The sequence below is a fragment of the Oncorhynchus masou genome, chromosome 25, assembly GCF_036934945.1.
Source record: "Oncorhynchus masou masou isolate Uvic2021 chromosome 25, UVic_Omas_1.1, whole genome shotgun sequence".
Lineage (NCBI taxonomy): Eukaryota > Metazoa > Chordata > Actinopteri > Salmoniformes > Salmonidae > Oncorhynchus > Oncorhynchus masou.
Window position 1 is genome coordinate 32,753,925 of NC_088236.1, and position 20,492 is coordinate 32,774,416.

The 20,492-nt window shown below is 40.3% G+C and overlaps 1 protein-coding gene across 2 annotated transcripts; it reads left to right on the forward strand.

Annotated features, from left to right (window-relative positions):
* The first annotated feature begins 1,524 nt into the window (after nucleotides 1-1,524).
* On the forward strand, nucleotides 1,525-20,010 carry LOC135514156 (synapsin-1-like). 2 transcript variants are annotated; one of them, XM_064937397.1, is made up of 13 exons: nucleotides 1,525-2,581; nucleotides 4,708-4,765; nucleotides 6,299-6,390; nucleotides 6,955-7,111; nucleotides 10,478-10,567; nucleotides 12,666-12,728; nucleotides 12,850-12,992; nucleotides 13,182-13,256; nucleotides 13,345-13,447; nucleotides 13,572-13,721; nucleotides 13,914-13,983; nucleotides 14,137-14,728; nucleotides 17,217-20,010. In XM_064937397.1, the coding sequence occupies exons 1-13, from the start codon at nucleotides 2,256-2,258 to the stop codon at nucleotides 17,350-17,352; spliced, it is 2,055 nt and encodes a 684-aa protein (XP_064793469.1). In that variant the 5' UTR covers nucleotides 1,525-2,255; the 3' UTR covers nucleotides 17,353-20,010. The 2 variants fall into 2 exon arrangements, with proteins under 2 accessions (XP_064793469.1, XP_064793470.1); XM_064937398.1 differs by having other exon boundaries at nucleotides 1,526-2,581; nucleotides 17,255-20,010.
* Nucleotides 20,011-20,492: the final 482 nt, after the last annotated feature.

The following is a 20,492-nucleotide window of genomic DNA, read 5'->3' on the forward strand; positions in this document are numbered from 1 at the left end:
TGGAAGTCAGCACCTGCCCTCAGCCCCTCCCTCGCTCCTAATCTACAATCTCACCAAACTGCATTTTTTAGAGTGCTTAGCCCACTGGTGCTCCAATCATTCCACTGACCTGCCCATACACGCACACAGCTGTACTGTGAGCCAACCTCACCATTAATCCAAAGGCTTTTGTTGATGGCCAGACAAAGGCTCTTAAGTCCTGGAAATGCTACTGCCCTGAGAAACAATCTTGCCTGAGCATGCTGAAGAGTATGGACACAAATGAGCACACTCAACACTCAGGACCTGACACATATAAAGTCACTTAAAAATAAATAAATACAACTTTTAAGTTCTCTCTTTAAAAATTAGCACATTTAGAATTTGTATTGATTGATATGCCTTTGAATGGGGGGACTCATTTAGTGGATTACATTTTGTTATAGCCTACATTTTATATTTCTTTTGTACCTTGATTAAAGGATGTAATAACTCATTGAAATATCTTATTGGGTTTATGTGTTGTAAGAATGCATTCTGGAGTTATTGGTATATTCTGTCTCAATTATTTTTGTGGTGATGAAGGTCTGTGAAAGCACTCAACAAATATGGAGACTACTCGTGTCAGAATATGATTGGTGCTGTTTTAAAGCAAGTCAAGCTCAACAGTGACCCCATGAGGAACACACTGGAATTTCTAACATTTTATTCATAGGATTTTGTTACTTATAATGTATATATACTTCAAGAATACTGTGTGCAGAGTAAAACTGACATTCCTTCATGATCACCAATGTTATACATGAATTACATTACATTTGGTTTTATCAACATTCAATAGAATAGGCTGATTTAATAGGACTAAAATTTTAATAGGACAGAAAATGATCCTGCATTTTCAGACTATTTAGTGATGTTTTCTTTCCTGCAGTCATTGTCTCATTGCTTTGTTTTATGGGAATATTTCCTGCCATAATGTCAACCAATCAACATGCAAAAGAGGCGTAACTTCATGTAGTGTGGATAATAGAAACAGCATTGTGAGCAGTTCCCATTCAGCAAACATTTACTGGGTTCTATGGGCTAGTAGTTAGTAGACCAACTGGTTTCTATCAGTGTTCTGGGTGAGTAGGCTAATTGAGAGTAACAAGAACAGGAGAGCTTTGCTGGACCTGTATTTAAATAACATGAACCCACCAGTAAGAAATTCAACCAGAGTGAACTCAGTAATGGAATTAGTGATGGTGCCGTCCAGGGTTCTGAACTGGCAACAATTTAACTCAAAGAAGTCATTATCTCTGTAACAATCACTCGTTGCTTTGTCTATAAATTTGCAGCCTATGATAATGCATCACAAAACTCTCTAAAATCAATGACTTTCTTTTAATATCAAAATGTAACCAGATGCCTCAACATATCGCTATTGTTACCGCTTTATTCACTGTTTTCATTCATCACGAGCATAGACAACAGATGGCGCATTTCCTGTATAGATTGTTTTACCACATCACAATTATTAATTTCCTACACTTTATAATGCAATGATTACAGTGTAGGAGGTGAAGTGTCTGTTTTATTTCTCAGAATGCCCGCAGTCATTCCCCCGACTCGAAAGCTACGCGCCTATCAATAGTCTCTCTTCAGCACCACCCTTCATCCCAACCTGCCCCGCTCGTCTCGAAGGATACAGGGGAATGACGCAGGAGGATAGAAGGAAAAACTGCGCCGAACCTCGAAAGAAGGATTGGGTAGGGGGTGCTGCAATAAGACAAATTATATACACCCAATTGTAAGTCACGGATCATCCGTTCCCTAGAACTGAGACCGAAGCACGTCCTGTCTGGTCAGAGGACGTGGAAGCCAGACTCACCTGTTATCTATTTTACGCAGCCACCCACGAATCTTTTGATGGATGCGAATCGAATTTGGACAATTATTTGAGGTAGGCAAAGGTTAGATATTCGTGTTGACTTTTATTACCGTGACCAGTAGACATATCCTTCCTCGAGTCAATTGAACAGGTCTAAACCTTGAAGCAGGTGCAGGCCACTCCATCGGTAGAATTAGAAAATAAACTAATTTAATTGATACCCATTTTGACAACGTGTTTTTTTCTTCTGCGACCCCGGATTGATTCATTTCCAACTGATCCTTCTATTCAAATGGACAAATAGGTTTGGTTATAGGCTATTGGTAGGTTAATTCATCCATTGTTAATTTGCATCAGAGGGGAGGGTTCGCCATATACCTTTTCGTATACTTTTTTGATCTTCAATATGAATTACCTGCGTCGTCGGCTGTCGGACAGCAATTTTATGTCCAATTTGCCCAATGGGTACATGACTGACCTACAACGCCCTGACCCGCCTCAGCAAGACCCTGCAATAGTGTCGCCTGGACCACCAGAGAGGCGTATGTCTACCAACCAGCAATCTGAGGGCACTGGAAGCGGAGCCGGAGCTGGCTTTTTATCCTCCTTTACTAAAGCTGTCAAACAAACCACTGCCGCTGTCGCTGAGAAAGTCACCGAGGTAGCAGACAAAGCAGGCGTTGCCTCTGGTGCCAAGATACTCCTGGTTATTGATGACCAACAGACAGACTGGTAAGGAGAGTGATGTGTAAGGTTAGACGCCATTATACTCAAATGTGAGCCAGTAGCCTATGCTTCCAATAAACAGGTCATGATTAGGATATACTTCATCTTTACTATAGTCATAACACACACACGTATGAATATAGAGCGAAACAAAGTGAGTCTAATACAGTGTATATGTCAAAGACATGTTATCCACAGTCATTACCTAAACAGGACACAGAAATAGCTCGTTTGCACCACCAGCGCATTCCAGGTGGTCTCGCGTGTGCCAGGCATGGCAAACGAGACTATGCTACATATTCAGATGGTTTCGTCGTGCCAAATAAGCATGCATAATATACAATTTTTAGAGTTTTTGGTATGATTAAAGGGATGGTTCACTCAAATTACACATTGGTTTCCTTTCCCTGTAAGCAGCCTATGGACAAGGTATGACCGTGTCACACCCTGGCCGAGAGCTTTGACTTAACTAATTTCAGTACCATAGAACCGAATACAACACCCTACATTTACACCAAGAGCAAAGCGAGCAGGTTATTTGAGAATGGGCTTGAGTGGAAATACATGAAAGGTAAATCAGAGGCAGGTAATAGGTCAGACACACTGGGAAATTTGACTGTCTACTTAGCACCTCTTCCTAGCTTTGGCAGTTAAAGCTGCTATATGTAACCTTTTCGGTAACCTGACCAAGTTCACATAGAAACATAAGTTCTTGATTGTCATTCTCATTGAAAGCAAGTCTAAGTGGTGGATCTGTTCTATGTCTGCTAGTTCAATGCTTCCCGATCTTAAGTTTTGTTTTGGCGTCTTTTAATTTCGGTTTTGTACACCAGCTTCAAACAGCTGAAAATACATTTTTGGTTAATGAAAATATGGGTTTAGGTACAATGAATCTCTACACCATACTTGCTTGTTTTGTCCCATTTAACTGAAGTTAGACGAACTATTAGAATTTTAGCAACCAGGAAATGGCGGAGTGATTTCTACATAGTGAACCTTTAACTTCTTGTTGTGCATATAGAACAGTTTTACATCAAATTTACTAAATTGAAATACAGCAGGCCATAAGGTGGCAGTGTCTTTTTTTGGCTTGTGCCTGTTGTAATTAAAGTAAGCTAACTGGCAATCTAATTTGTAGTACGCCTTTGTTGATTACTTGGCATTAACTGGATAACTAGTGTAGCTAGCAACATAAATAACAATGCATTCATTTTTAGAATGAAGCAGCTGCTTGCTATCTGTTGAGAGTCAGTGGATTAGCTAGCTAGTTATGTTGTGCTAAATAGTGATGCTAACCATTTAGCTAACTTTAGCTAGCCAGCAAACTGTCAGTATGGGATAATGGAGAGCGAATTAAAATATGTATTAATCTTAAAATAGCTAGCTTGGTAAAGCATTGTGTGCATTGTGCTTCTGTTACCCATTCGTTTCATATGCCAGACAACTAATGCGCAGTTGCACATTATCAAACTGAATCTAACTCCAATCCTCAATGTGAAAGCTGTCAAGTCTTGCTCTAGATGTTTATATTTATTATGAAGCGTTATTGTTTGTTAGGAAGCTAATTTATTTCTTCCCCAATTTTGTCTTTTATCATCAACTATTTTAGCGTCGCAACAAAATGGAGGGATACATAAAACACAATCACATTTTAATCCAGCAAAAACAGGTTTAAGTGGAGGGAAAGCATTTCCATGATAACCTTAATTTATCTCATCCAAGTAATACTTCCCTCCACAAAACCAAGGTTTCCACTGTATTGCCCACCGCAAACAGTTTATAAAGGGGCAGAGAAAAACAGTGAGCCAATCACATCACTCAATGAATCAAGCAATAAACAAGCTCTCAGTTAGGAGCATATGGACAGCTAGAATTTGCACATCATGTTCAAATCATCTGTAAGTGACTTTGTTGAGCTTCACACTCAATTTGAGATACTTGTGTAAGATACCATGATGATGTATTGTTCCAAAATAGTTAATGTTTTTCTGTTTGATTTGATGTACGTACATCTCACCATCATTTGAGTATGCTTGTGTGATAGGATAGCATTAAAAACTCCTGTCCAAAGTAGGCCTAGTTGCTATGCAAGTCAAATATATTTCTACCCCTCTTGCCTCTCTTCTCCATAGGGTAAAGGTCTTCAAAGGTAAAAAGGTTCATGGTGAATTCGACATTAAGGTGGAACAGGTGGGTTGCTCTTGCACCTTTGTTTTTTTCATTGTCTCTTTTCCCTGTAGAATTATTTTGGTGACTGGTTTTCCCATACAAGGCATTAAAGACTTAACGAAGGACAATTTAGAATAGAGTTGATTTTATATCTGAGTCATGTAATAGATGCTGTTATCCAGAGAACCATATAGTAGTGAGTGCAGACATTTTCATATGTACTGGTAACCCACGGGAATCAAACCCACAACCCTGGCGTTTTATGTGCCATGTGCTACCAACTGAGCCACACAGGAGTTGGAGAGGTGATTTGAGGTAATACAACACCCAATGAGACTCACAGGTAACCTCATGATGGGCATTATTGAGTGTAGGGATTGAAGCACACAGATAGACAACCCTTGCATCTAGTTACATTATCAGACTGTACATTGGTGCTGCAGACCTGCACTTACTATATGCAATAAACAATGAATCAAAGAAAACACAAGACATGAATAACATATTGAACTATGTTAAGTGGACTGAGAGTCGGATAATCATTAAGTGTGATAATATGTTGTCACTCTGAATCTGATAACAATATCTATGGAAAATAAGATGATATTATGTGGGACCCCAAAACATTTATACCCCCGGTGGTGGAGTTAATGCTACCATCTGTGCTTTGTAAATGGAGACTTGAAAAAATGTTGGGATTATTATTTCTGCCTTGTGGCATTTTCCATGTCTCCTATTTCTGTCTTCTCCTTTTATGTTGCATTAGAGTGTTTCCGCTATGTGTGCCATGAGTCTCTCAGCAGGAATAGCCCTGTGCAATGAATGTCTCATTATCTGCAGAGGTGATAGTCGTTACCTTGTACAATCTTCATAGTATTTGGGGACAAAGCCATTGAATTAATACGGTAAGGTATTCCACACAATCTGTCTTCTAGATCCATCTGTCTTAACTCTATCATCTAATTTAATCACGTCTGACAAACGTTGATTTCTGGAGTGAACTATAACCTTAGAATGTCACTGTTATTAGAATCACAATGCTGTTTGACTGGGATTGCAACCTGGTCTCAGAGCATATCGTATTATTACGTACAATATGTTACGAATTTGAAAAACATACAATATGCTAAGAGTTAGGGTTAAGGTTAGGGTTAAGTTTATGAGTTAGGTTAAAGGGTTAAGGTTAGGGTTAAGGGAAGGGTTAGCTAAAAGGGTTAAGGTTATGGTTAGGCGAAGGGTTCGCTAAAATGGTTAAGGTTAGGGGAAGAATTCGCCAACATGCTAAGTAGTTGCAAATTAGCTAAATACCTTAAATTGTCTGGGATGAGACTCAAACTCGCAACCTTTGGGTTGCTAGACGTTTGTGTTATACGTACACTCATCCAGCCCTACCAACCACCTTACTTTAGTTTTTGCCTTAAGTAACCATCTCTCTTATGTAACTATATGAAACTTAACATATCATACTAAATGGAGTATCCCAGATATACATACAGAATAATACAAAATAATTAGAGACCAGGTTGGGGATTGACACTGATGTTTTCCATTCAGGCTGACTTCTCTGAAATCAACTTGATAGCTCATGCTACGGGGGCCTATAGTGTTGATATAGACGCAATCCGGAATGAAACCAAGGTCACCAAGTAAGTCTACTGTACATCCTTTGAATACAGTGTTCTACATGCTGTTTAAAGGCTGAGTGCATTCAAAAACATGATTTTCATGTGTTTTATATTTCCACACTATGAGTTTAGAATAATGCTGTGAAATTGTGAAAATTCTGACAATGCCTTTTTAGTGTAAGAGCTGCTTGAAAAGACCTGACATTTCTGCCTGTTTTGGTGGGATGGAGTTTTGGTCTGCCTGGTGACAGTCCTAGCTAAATTCTTGCTTGCGAAATTGCTCTTTCTTGAGAAAAAGCTATTTTTGTTTCTTTTTGACTATTTTAATTGAAAACTGTCACAACAAGTTACTTAATTGTTACCCAGAAATGATTTGATATTGAGAAAAAAACTTCTGCAATGGATCTTTAAGATAGTTATAAAAAAAATAAAAGATCATCAGTGTGTCATGATTGCTGATGTTACAAGACATGCAGGATTTCTTGCAAGTTTCAAGTACAAAACCAGAATAAAATGTTCATATATCTGTCTGAATATAATGTATTGGTAATTTGTGGAATTGTTTTGTATTTTCTATTTTGCAAGATGTTTCAGGCCTGACTTTGTGCTGGTTAGACAGCATGCCTTCAGTATGGCCAAGAATGGAGACCACCGACACATAGTGATTGGGTTGCAGTATGCTGGTCTCCCAGGTGTAAACTCTCTGCACTCTGTCTACAACTTCTGTGACAAGCCATGGGTGGTAAGTAGTGTTGCCCGGTATACTGAAACTTTTTTTTTTGATGCTAGAACATAAAAAATGGTTTGGTACTAGAATTTTTGTTACTTTCTGTACTTCTATCAAATGTGTCTCACGTTGTCTAGTAATTGAGAGAGGATCAAGTCTGTCTGTCAGCACAGCCAATGTCCCCTTTTAGAGCAAGTGCACCGTGCCTGCTCCACTTAAGGAGTCCTTATACATTCTAGCAGAACTCGACTATGCGAAACGAACGTCTGTGCTCTCGTACTCCCTAAAGACCTTCGTTGAAAGAAGAAAAAAGCAGCAATATTACTGTTGTTTGTCCCTCTTGTGCCACCGTAGCAATAACATACCCAGTAACACTTTCTCAAAATAGGTAGAATTAATCTAAAATAAATCCAAAATCTATATTTAATTTAGACGATTTTGCTGAGGAGGTCCTTTTACATCTATCTAAGATGTTTGGTGCAGTATTTCTCAAGTGGAAAAATTTGCATGAAAACTAGTCTTTTCTCGTTGAATGAATACAAGCACTTAATTGAATAATCCCGTCCATAGCTCCCACTCCTACTAGGAGTAGTACTGTTGACCAATCACCGATGAAGGGGCGTAGACTTTGGCTACCGAACCTTAACTTGAGTCAAGAAAACAAACCCTGCCGAAGACCAAAACTAACCAAAACGTCAGAAAATGTCATCATAAAATATGCGCAAACTGTTTAGTCTGGGAAGCATACGTAAGCTTAACTCATTGCTAGTTCTAGCCTGTCCTGAGGAACACCTGCACAGTCTGGGCTGCATCATGTTAGCTCCCCACTCCATTGTGCTGCAGAAAAGTTAACACACTTGAATAATGCAACATGGCAAAATGTTGCAACTGTTAATTACTCTTCCCAAAACAATGTCGTTTACACGCTAAGAACACTTTCAATGCCATATACCGGTAGCTTCCAGCTTTGTAGGTTAACTTTCCATTCTAGCTTACAGTTGAAGCTAATATCAATTCACTACCCTACTTCTACAAGCTGATTTCAGTGGTGATTTTAGCATTTACATTTTTCTACATAAAGCTGTCCCAACAGCAGAGCTTTCTTTTCAGCACCATGGAGTGAATTCTTACCAACCTACACCTCACTATCAGCTGAGCATTGTCTGGCAGCAAAACAGTTAATTCAACCTAATTTATTGACTTTAAAAAAAGAATATAGCTGATATGGCTGAATTGCTTAAACAAATGTTGTTTCTACTGACAATTGAGATGTACAAACTATGGCATAAGGGAAAGAGGCAATTCGTAATTTCGATTAAGATATTAACGAGCGAGCTAAGACAGACCTAGTCGATATAATTATTTGTTCAGCGCTTTTGAAATGTACAGTGACAGAATTCCGAACATGGGCCGTTCTTACAGTGTTCTCCCTGTACACCAAGTCAGAACCGTAGGATAAGTAGAGGGGGAATATAAGCAGACAATTTAAGCTCTTAAAATATTCAATGATGACATTTCTCTAAAACAGGATATAGGCTACATGTGCACCACCAAGTCAGAAGTTATGAGGGGGAAAGGGACCAAATTATTAGAGTGAGGCACATGGGCTACTAACAGCTAACTACACAACATAGACTTTGTATTACTTTCTTAGCTACAGTATACATATCTTCCTGGCATATTACATCATTTATGCAGCAGCACACAATACATTTTTGTCATCAATGTTTGGCGTTCTCTGGATTTATGGTTCTTTCAAGACAACTGGGAACTGGAAAAAAAAACTAGGTTGAATCATGAAATCAGTGATCTTCAGAAAGAGGCCAGAGTTCCCGACTTGGAATGACCATTCAAAACGTATTTTCCGAGTCGGAGCTAGAGTTCCCAGTTGGCTTGAACTCACTGAAGTCTGAGATTTCCCAGTTCCGAGTTTCCAGTTGTTTTGAACGCAGCAGAAGTCATGCTGGATTGATAGCATGGCCAATGTATTCAACCTTTTCTGGCCCGTGGTGTTGCATGTGAATGTTTATCCTTTTAAGATTGGAAAAGGGACCCTTTTATCCAGACTTGGACCACACACCCTCTCCACTGAATACCAGGCTACCAATTGCTTTGCAACGCTTGCAGTTAGCCACTGATTCTCTACAAACCACTCATTGTTTCATTTGCGATTTCCAACTTGTTGTGGAATGTTTATGTCCAATGATCGATGAGCACCAAGCCAATCACGGTGCAACTACAGAACATTACCAACCCCTACACTCTGTATTTTCCGCTGGCTGCCCCACCACCTCAGAAAGCACTGTGCTAGGCTGAAACACCTGCATTTTGGAGCTGCCTTACTCAAGAAAGCAAAAAAGAGACCATGTTTGTATGCAGCTTTATTAACTGAATTATATATATATTTTTTTTTTACATTGTTTGCAAACTGATATGTGACATGTATTAATGATAAAATAACATGCAAAACAGGCAACGGCTAGCCTCACATGCCCTGAATGACGGGTCGCGACTGGCTGATTTCAAAGTGGATTGTCACCAAAAACCATACAGTCATTGCAAAAAACATTATTCATTCACTTCGTCTCCCTCGCCTCAGTCACATCTCTCCTGTTTCTCTCGCTGTGTGTGAATGACGTCATTTGATCTTAAAGAGACAGTGCACACTTAGATAAAATAAGAGATTTCTTCTTCTATACAAATGTTTTTGATCAGTATAATAAAATAGGTCCCAAATAGAAAGGAAACAGAACATTTTTCATCTGTCGCCCCATGAAATCAGCCAAAATAAGCTCAATAACTCAATGCATGGACACATTCCTATTGAATATGCATTCACCTGTATTGTGAATAGGCCTAGTCTACAGCTTGATTTAATATTCAGATTAACATTATGTAGTTAGATTGGTAAAAACAAAGTCAAATTGTTTGTATGCTTGTATAATTGATTCATTAATACATACATACATACATACATACATACATACATACATACATACATACATACATACATACATACATACATACGTACATACATGAAAAATTGACATCAAACATTCAAATGTAATGATATTGAACTCAAAAGATCTGTCTGGATCTCGTGCCATTATGTGACTTAGGCTAATACGCCTTCTTTTTATGCCCTGGTATCTTTTTGGTATCGTTTTTAATATTGTTTTGGTATTGAGTATCGTGATGGTAATCGAGTATTGTGATACTAAACCTGGTATCAGTATCGAAGTCAAAATTCTGAAAACACTAGTGGTAAGCATTGCAATATAAAGCAGGTTAAATTGTTTATTTCTTGAGCTAGACAGATCATGACTATTGATTTTACTGTAAAAGGTAATGTATTTTCTGTATTATCATGTCTTGTTTCAGTTTGCTAATATGGTGAGATTGTACAAACAACTGGGACCAGAGGAATTCCCACTGATCGAGCAGGTTTACTATCCCAACCACAGGGAAATGGTGGGTGTTCTGCCATCTGCTTCTATCTACTCCTCCCCCACCACGGCATGGCCATGTCCTCACACTAAACAGACCTAAGCACAGACTATTAGGTTGCCCCTCTGTTTGGATGACACACATGCTTCTGTGGCCAGTAAGAAAAGGTTAAAGGAATAGCTAGTTCACATCTATTTTCTCAGATCTAATTACAGCAATCAATCTTAATACTGGCTCAGAGTGCATGTGTACAGGTCCTAGTTGAGCCAGAGTGGGTTTGATTATTCCTGTGCCCTACGGATCCCCTCAGAAGCACTGCACTGAGATCAGTGTCTGCCTGTATTGCCGCAGTGCTGTCCCCCTCCATGACTACAGTCGCAGGCCTGCTCTCGGCTCAGCTCGCCTCAACGATCAACATGAATCACTCCATAATCACTCCAGTTTTACTTTTACTTTTTGGGCTCATGCTGGCCTTGGCATATTTCACTCAATGAAGTAGTTGTACACTACCTTTCAAAACGTTTGGGGTCACGTAGAAATGTCCTTATTTTTTTAAAGAAAAGCACATTTTTTTGTCCATTAAAATAACATAGAATTGATCAGAAATACAGTGTAGATAGACATTGTTAACGGCTGATTTTTTAATGGAATATCTACATAGGCGTACAGAGGCCCATTATCAGCAACCATCACTCCAATGTTCCAATGGCACGGTGTGTTAGCTAATCCAAGTTTATCATTTTAAAAGGCTACTTGATCATTAGAAACCCCTTTTTCAATTATGTTAGCATAGCTGAAAACTGTTGTCTGATCAAAGAAGCAATAAAACTAGCCTTTAGACTGGTTGGGTATCTGGGTTCGATTACAGGCACAAAATGGTCAGAAACAAATAACTTTCTTCTGAAAGTCGTCAGTCTATTCTTGTTGTAAGAAAAAAAGGGGTTTCCAAGGGGTTTCCATGCGAGAAATTGCCAAGAAACTGAAGATCTCGTACAACACTGTGAACTACTCCCTTCACAGAACAGTGCAAACTGGCTATAACCAGAATAGAAAGAGGAGTGGGAGGCCCCGGTCCACAACTGAATAAGATGACAAGTACATTAGAGTGTCTAGTTTGAGAAACAGATGCCTCAGAAGTCCTCAACTGGCAGCTTCATTAAATAGTACCCACAAAACACCAGTCTCAATGTCAACAGTGAAGAGGCAACTCTGGGATGCTGGCCTTCTAAGCAGAGTTGCAAAGAAAAAGCTATGTCTCAGACTGGCCAATAAAAATAAAAGATTAAGATGGGAAAAAGAACACAGGCGCTGGACAGACGAGCTCTGCCTCGAAGGCCAGCATCCCGGAGTCACCTCTTTACTGTTGACATTGAGACAGGTGTTTTGAGGGTACTATTTAATGAAGCTGCTATTTCTCAGAACAAGAATAGACTGATGAGTTTCAGAAGAAAGTTCTTTGCTTCTGGCCATTTTGAGCCTGAAAATCGAACACACAAATGCTGATGCTCCGGATACTCAACTAGTCTAAGGAAGGCCAGTTTTATTGCTTTAATCAGCACAACAGTTTTCAACTGTGCTAACATAATTGCAAAATGGTTTTCTAATGATCAATTAGCCTTTTAAAATGATACACTTTTAGCTAATGTGCCAAAACGTGCTACTGGATCGTTGGAGAGATGGTTGCTGATAATGGGCCTCTGTACACCTAAAAATCTGCCTTTTCCAGCTACAATAGTCATTTACAACATTAACAATGTCTACACTGTATTTCTGATCAATTTTATGTTATTTTTCTGTCAAAAGAAGGATATTTCTAAGTGACCCCAAAATTTTGAACGGTAGTATACAGTAGATGTTTTAATTACAAGGGTTCTCACTCAGTTGATTTCACTGTATAATCTTATCTATATAGCCCATTAAAACTTGATGTGGCTTTCTTATTTAGCTGTATCCTGACTCTTTTAGCAAAGAACAGCAACTTTGAGTTTATAGTTTACTCAATTAGCAATTTACTAAGAAACTCTGTGCTGCACATTCCCTTTAGTCAAACAAACCTACATATCTGGAGACTGTGTAGTATGATGTTTGCCAATGGAGGGTGTTGTGTTGTCTTTTGCTCCAGATCACCACTCCTGGTTTCCCTGTGGTGGTGAAAATGGGCCACGCCCACTCAGGGATGGGGAAGGTAGGATAGGCCTGCTCTTGTTACTGTTTTAAATGAGATAAAGTAGGCCTGGATCAGTGTTTATGCTTCACAAGTAATTACTATTAACATAATCTATTTCAATCGTATCTTTACCCTGTAGGTGAAAGTGGACAATCAATATGACTTCCAAGATATTGCCAGTGTTGTTGCTCTGACCAAGACCTATGCCACATCTGAACCTTTCATTGATGCAAAGTACGATGTCCGCATCCAGAAGATTGGAGACAATTACAAGGCCTACATGTGAGTGAAATAAATGAGCTCCTTGTTGGTGTGACTGAGGTCAATCCATTCTACAAATTTCCAAGCTATTTAGCACAGGCTACAGATCAAAGACCAACAAGATCCATTTAGACTGCATATCCCAACATTGATGTGAATTAGATGATCAAGAGAGAACATGCTAAATGGTAGATCTTGTCTCTTTAACAGGCGGACATCGATTTCAGGGAACTGGAAAACCAACACTGGTTCAGCCATGCTGGAGCAGATAGCCATGTCTGACAGGTGAGTTCTATCACAGACTGGGCCTTTGTGCATCAGACAGACAGCCGAGTGTTTCCTAGTTTAGTAACAGTGTTCTCCAACATTGTAGGTATCGAATGTGGGTGGACTCCTGCTCTGAGGTGTTTGGTGGTTTAGATATGTGTGCTGTGGAGGCTCTGCATGGGAAAGATGGCAAGGATTACATCATAGAGGTAAAGGATTAGAAGAATTTTTAACTATTTGCATTATGTTGCTCTTATACCTGTGTAGTAACACTGTATTTACACTGGTAACAGCATTGTAATAACATGTCATTTCCCCCTCTCGTTCCCTCAGGTGGTGGGCTGCTCCATGCCCCTGATTGGAGACCAGCAGGATGAAGACCGTGCACAAATTGCAGAATTGGTTGTCTCCAAAATGAACCAGACAGTCCCACACATTGCAAGTCCCTCTCCTGTCCGCCCCACAGCTGCACAGCCCGCACAGGTGACAGACACACTGTTGCTAACCACAACTCAATTTATTACACTTAAAATGAGTCAACAATTGTCAAAAGCTGTGTGTTTAGATGAGTGGTCTCTTTTGTTAATTGGCCAGTATATTTGGTCAATTGATCAACTAAAAGTGGATTTGTAACCGATTAACTCTGTGTCTCATTGTGATATGTTGGCCATTCAGAAAGCTGCATCCCCCCAGCCCATCTCACAACCCAAAGTGCCACAGGCTCAGCAACGCCCTCCTCCCCAAGGTATGAAAATGGCTCTATATTAAGGCCCCAAATCCCAATTGACACTGTTGCTTTTGTTCATTAGCTGGTAATAAGATAGCTACATAGTTGTTTTTAAATGACTGCTTGATAGGGACTCTGGACTCTGGATAAACAGTGCTCTTTCTCCTTCAGGTGGCCCACAACAAGCCCCCACCAGCAGTACCGCCCCTCGCCAAGGCTCCCCCTCCCAGCAGCGCCCCTCACCCCAAGGCCAGTCCCCTGCCCAAAGCTCCAACACCCAGAACCCCTCTGCCCAGGCACCACAGCAGGCCAGACAGGCCAGCCCAGGAGCTGGGGCCCAGCAGCGTCCCCCAGGGCAAGGGCAGAAACCCTCCTCTGGTCAGGGCTCCCCCCAGAGATCCATGAGTCAGGGTGGCTCCCCTCAGAGCCAGAGGCCACAGCAGTCAGGACCCCAGCAGCAGCAGAGACCCCCCCCTGGAGGCCCGGGCCAGAAGCCCACAGGGGGCCAGCCCCAGCAGAGGCCCCAGCAGAAGCCAGGTCAGCCCGCCAGGCAACAGTCCCAGGGAGGAGGTCCCCAGGTCCCACAGCAGCAGAGGGCTCCAGCCCAGCAAGGTCGCCCCGGGGCCCCTACCACTCAGCAGCCCCGCCCTAGTGCCCAGGGCCAGGGAGGCCCCGGAGGGAAACCCCCTCTGCAGCAGAAACCCCAGCCCCCACTGAAGCCCAGCCATGACCACCCTGCTATGGGAGCCACCCCTCCACTGAAGTAAGCAAAGCTTTCCTAAAATATTCCAAAACATTCAATACAATATATTTTTTGCTTAGTGTATCCCACCTGTATTACTCAATAGCTCTATATTTCAAATCAAATTGTATTTGTCACATGCGCCTTACAGTGAAATGCTTACTTACAAGCACTTAACCAACAATGCAGTTTTAAGAACAATAACTAAAACAATAAGACATAAAAGTAACAAATAATTATAGAGCAGCAGTAAAATAACAATAGCGAGGCTACATACAGGGGGTACCGGTACAGAGTCAATGTGCGGGAGCACCAGTTAGTCAAGGTAATTAAGGTCATGTGTACATGTAGGTAGAGTTATTAAAGTGACTATAAATAAATAATAGCAGAGAGTAGCAGCAGCGTAAAGGGCGGGGGATGCAAATAGTCTGGGTAGTCATTTGATTAGATGTTCAGGAGTCTTATGGCTTGGGGGTGGAAGCTATTTAGAAGCCTCTTGGACCTAGACTTAAGCCTCTTGGACCTAGAATTGGCGCTCCGGTACCGTTTGCCGTAGGGTAGCTGGAGTCTTTGACAATTTTTAGGGTCTTCCTCTGACACTGCCTGGTATAGAGGTCCTGGATGGCAGGAAGCTTGGCCCCAGAGATGTACTGGTACACACTACCCTCTGTAGCGCCTTGCGGTCGGAGAGCGAGCAGTTGCCGTACCAAGCAGTGATGCAACCCGTCAGGATGCTCTTGATGGTCCAGCTGTAGAACTTTTTGAGGATCTGAGGACCCATGGCAAATCTTTTCAGTCTCCTGAAGGGGAATAGGTTTTGTCGTGCCCTCTTCACGACTGTCCTGGTATGCTTGGACCATGTTAGTTTGTTAGTGATGTGGACCCCAAGGGACTTGACGTTCTCAACCTGCTCCACTACAGCCCCATCGATGAGAATGTGGGCGTGCTCGGTCCTCCTTTTCCTGTAGTCCACAATCATCTCCTTTGTCTTGATCACGTTGAGTGAGAGGATGTAACATCCTCCTGTTGTTTTTGTCATATGTAATATGACACCAGTCAGCCACACAGGATGCTCTATCTATCTCACTCTAGATAAAGATGGTTGTATAACTGATGAGAGGATTCTGTGTTCCAGATTTAGCTTTCATTTATTTTTATCTCCACCATGGGGACTGATGTGCATGATCCTGTTATTCCTGTAGGCTAGATATTGAGATAAATATTGAATGTGAAAATAATCTATGTTTTGTAATGGGATATGTTATAAGATCGCTATTTGATCGACATTACAAATGTTTGGACTGGGTGTGCATGAATCACTCATATGCATAAGTCTTGTGGACTGTTTTTGTATTATGTAAAATCATGCTCAAAGGAATGTTTTTTCACACTTCGTGTACTGCACACTATTCAACAAGCCCTTTTCCAGTGACTGCCATCATCTAGAATTTCCTGCACTCCTTCAACCCTTTTTTTTGTTTGTCAAACCTTGGGAATTTGTTGTTGCCTATATGTTGTGCTCCCCTTTATCATTGCTCTACAAAATAATTTGCAGAAACTGTAGAAGTGTGTGTTAAAAGCTTTTACAATCAAGCATGCGATTATGTGCATGGCTGATCAAGTTTTGATTCAGATTATTCTTCACAGGATTCAACAATAACATTAAATGTGTCTAATTTCAGGAAACACTGAAAAAGTAATTAGTAATTGTAATGAAAGACATGGTGACTATTACTTTTCCATTGAGGATCAGGAAATTACAAGGACTATTTTTGATCATGCTGGATTTGATGGTCTCATTGACGAGAGGTTGGTATTAAATACCATCGGGTATGACCATGTTGAATTTCTTAGTAATTCTCTGGTGATGAATGAAAAATGAAGTTTAGTTGATACATCCTTTAAAACTGGAGCAGTGTTCGCAGAGAATGGAAGAAAGGAATTGCTACTAGGATACACAACAGTAGGTGTTTTGTCGTTCAAAGGTGCTCTTTGGTATTGGGGTTAATTGGTCATAAAAAAAAAAAACAAGGAAGACCAAGGCACTCGTCATTAAAATACCTTTATCATTACGGCATGTTCAATAAAACAAAGATTTAAAAGAGCAGTGTTCCTTAGTGCATGTGATAGAGGGCCCAAATGTGGAAGGAGTAAGAGAAAGTGTTATGTAGTAGATTAGGACTGCATCAGGAACATGGCTTTAACAAGCTATTAACAGTCAAAGCTGCAGACAATTCCTTCAATTCATTTCTCTTTGTGCCCTCCAGAATTTGGAACCCTGGTCAAAATCAATGTTGAAAAAGGAGCATGCCATTTGTCATTCACCGATCAAGTTGAGCTGATCAATGCACTGAATCAGTTATGTAATTAATTATATTACATACTGAAGGAACTTGTGTGTCTCTCTCTCTTTCTCTCCTGCCATACCCTAGTCTTACCATTCCATGAGTTTGCTGCATGACGTTAATAGCCTCTTCCTCTCCTCTATTGCCATTTCCTCTCTTTATAGCAAGTCCCAGTCTCTTACCAATGCCTTCAACATTCCAGAAACCCCAGCCCCGCAGGCCAGCCTTAGCCAGGATGAGGTGAAGGCTGAGACCATACGCAACCTACGCAAATCGTTTGCCAGTCTCTTTTCAGACTGAGAGATGGAGTAAGCCCCCTTCCCACACCGACAGAAAGACAGACAGACTGAAAGACAGACCCTTCCCCGCCAATGCGCAAAGGACCAACAGGACTTCACCTCACTATTATGGACATTGATGTACATTGATGTGAACATTCATTATAAAACATCCACTGCCTATACATTTCAAGACCACACATAGAGTGTAATACAGCTAGGTTTGTTGGTGTCAGTCTGAAACATTCCTAGTCACCTTCAGATTCAAAATTATTTGTACACACACACACACACACACACACTTCTCTTGTTGTTGCACGTGTGTTTAAATTTCTGAAAAAAGGGTGAAGATTCTTGTCCCTTTATAGATTGTGTTGTTATATAATGGGACAGTGGCTGTTTGTATGGTATGTATTGAAAGATATCTGCTTGGTCATCCTTTGATCATTTTGAATGTTTTTTATGCTAATAGTGGGATCAATACACTGGTAATCTTCATTAAAGGGTTGCCAGTTTTCTGTTGTTACTGTAAAATCATAGTGACACATTTGACCAACTTTTGGTTGGCTCTCAAATGAACCATCACTAAACCATCACAGTAGGTCACTTCATTGTTACAGTAAAGCAACACTATAGCTGTTTGAGCTACCCATTTATTCTAAGTGATGTTGCTTTAGATGCATGTCAATAAAGGAGGTATGGTTGCAGTTTCAACCACTCACTTTGGCGCTTGTAACCGTGTTGTCACATGTAATTAGCTAGAGTAGTTAGCATTGCAAAAGTATATGTTGTTTTTGTGAGAATGCCGTTGCTGCCTCCCTCTCCCTTCTCCTGTTAGATTAGGACAAAACCCCAATAGCACTCATCTTGGAAAACATGCCTTACACAGACACAGAGTTCAGTCAGATCAAATGGTATTGTCTCAGGGATGTCCTGGTGATTGTGACACACTCGTGTCAGGAGTCAGGTCTTCCATACGTTGCACTGTAATTAGGATAATGATCTACTGCAAATGATAGCAAAAGCATGTGTTTTTATTGAGGTAGAATGTATTTGTTATTTGAAATTAACCAAGAGATGTTTATTTTAATTTTAATGTCAGTTTGTCAGATTGCAGAGACACAGCCGTCTTAGTGCTCTATTTTACCAGCCCACAAGGGCCTGGAATGCTGCTGTCTCTGTGAGTGGAGAGTGTCTGGGTGCCTGTGCTGTCTGTCCCCTGGTTCCCAACAGGGTCACAGCTTGTGAGCAGGAGGCCTAGTCCAATGAAATGCTCAGCCAAGGAATGTCCCATGGATCATGTAGGCAGTGTAAAATAAACACACTGGGATTCCCCCTGTGGGATATAGCACTGCATTATACTTCTGTTTGATTTTCTACTCATAACACTTTCTCCCCAAAATATCAATCAATGACCCCTTTGATAATTGGTCAGAAAAAGAGCCCATTGCTGAGACCTCTTTCAAGGGCACTAAACATGTCTTCCAAAAAGAGTGTGTTCCATGTCAACATGGCAATATGTTGTTTTGGAGCCAATTTCGGAAAGTCCCAACCTCCTTGCAGAACCCTGTGCATCGGCCCCTTTGTGTATCCACAGTGACCCCTTGTGATAGGTGGTGCATAAACGTGTTCATGTTGTTCTGTAAAACTGTCAAACCAAATAGACTTGTTGTATAGATAGTGACATACAAATTATGCAGATTCGTCACGCGCACCCCCCCCCCCTGCTGACGTGCTTGTTAATATTTTGTGTGTTTTCAATGAATACTTGTGGATGTTGGTTGATTTTTGGCATTTCTGTCATTCATTTTTGGGGATTACGCCCTTTTTAGTACTGGCATTTATGGTCATGGATTATTTCTACTTTTTGAAGAAGCTTTTTAACTTCAGTTTCTCTTCTATTCAGGATTACATGTCTTTGTTTTTTTGAATGTCTATTAAACTTCTTATAATAGGACTCAATGTAAATCATAACACATGCAAACAGAATTGTCATGGTATACCATTTTGTGTGGATCACAGAAACCTCAAATGATACCCCCTACAAATCTGTGAAATTGACTTGTCTAGATGAAGGCGTGATTGGCATGCATTGTTACTGTTTTACTCTGCCCTCTGCCTCTGCTTGTAACAGAGTGGTATGCTCTCCCTCCTATAACTCATAGCTATGTTTGGAGTTATAATCCTCCTGTGGGTTATACATTGGGGTGATAATTACAACAATCTTGATGAATCCTATTTGTTGACCTTCATTAGACGTGTTTGTTGACGTGGTACATGTTTCTTTTAAATGTTTACATTCTTTTTAATGGATATATTTGAATGTATGTTTACAATTGGTAGGCTATGCCTTTTTCCTTTGGTAAAGTGGTTTTCCTGTTTTCTAAATGCAGATGTTTTTATTTTGGAAAGGTTTTATCTGTTATCTGCACTATGAATTTCTGTGAAATTGATTGTCAATATTGATGCCTGCCAGATGTATAAAATAAATCTGTATATGTATCTAAAATAAACAACAATGAAGAGGAAATATTAAATATATTGTAAATCATGGTGGAGTGTTAAAATACATGTAGAAACGTATAGTTGATGTTATTTGCAATGTAGCTGAATAATTATGTGAAAATTACTATGCTATCAACATGTGCACATATTCAATAAAGTTCAAGACCAATAGTAACATTGATTAACCATTTTCTTTGTTATGTTCAAATAAGGAATGATTCAGATAAAGAATAACTTATCATTGAGTAGATATGATATCAGCAAGCCCAGTGCAAAGCTGTGAATGGCCAATGGCTCATTTCCTCTGTGGAATGATAGCAGAGTTGCATACAGTACACACAGAGAGATAAACTATTCTATACATAAGGTTTGACTAAATAACATTGGTGTAATAAGGTTTAGCCCTACTAATGTGACCACAAGGTGGTGCAGGGTTGCAGTCTGACTGACCAGCCAGTGGAAGGCTCAAAGGCCTTTACAGTATGTACTGTGAACTTTACCACACGCACAATGCACCAAAATGAGATCCTAGTTTCAAAATACAGTATCTAGAGTGGAGTGGCCTAAATTATTATTTTCTGATCATGTCTTTCTTATCATATTGTTGTAGGGACAGAAGTCATGTTTTATTGCTTGGAGAACATGTTATAAGAGAAA

Excerpts from the sequence above, each read along its gene's own strand:
- LOC135514156 (XM_064937397.1), top strand. The coding sequence starts at position 2,256 with ATGAATTACCTGCGTCGTCGGCTGTCGGACAGCAATTTTATGTCCAAT. Across the intron at positions 7,112-10,477 it reads TCTGTGACAAGCCATGGGTG|TTTGCTAATATGGTGAGATT; the intron begins GTAAGTAGTGTT and ends GTCTTGTTTCAG. Across the intron at positions 13,984-14,136 it reads GCAACGCCCTCCTCCCCAAG|GTGGCCCACAACAAGCCCCC; the intron begins GTATGAAAATGG and ends TTTCTCCTTCAG.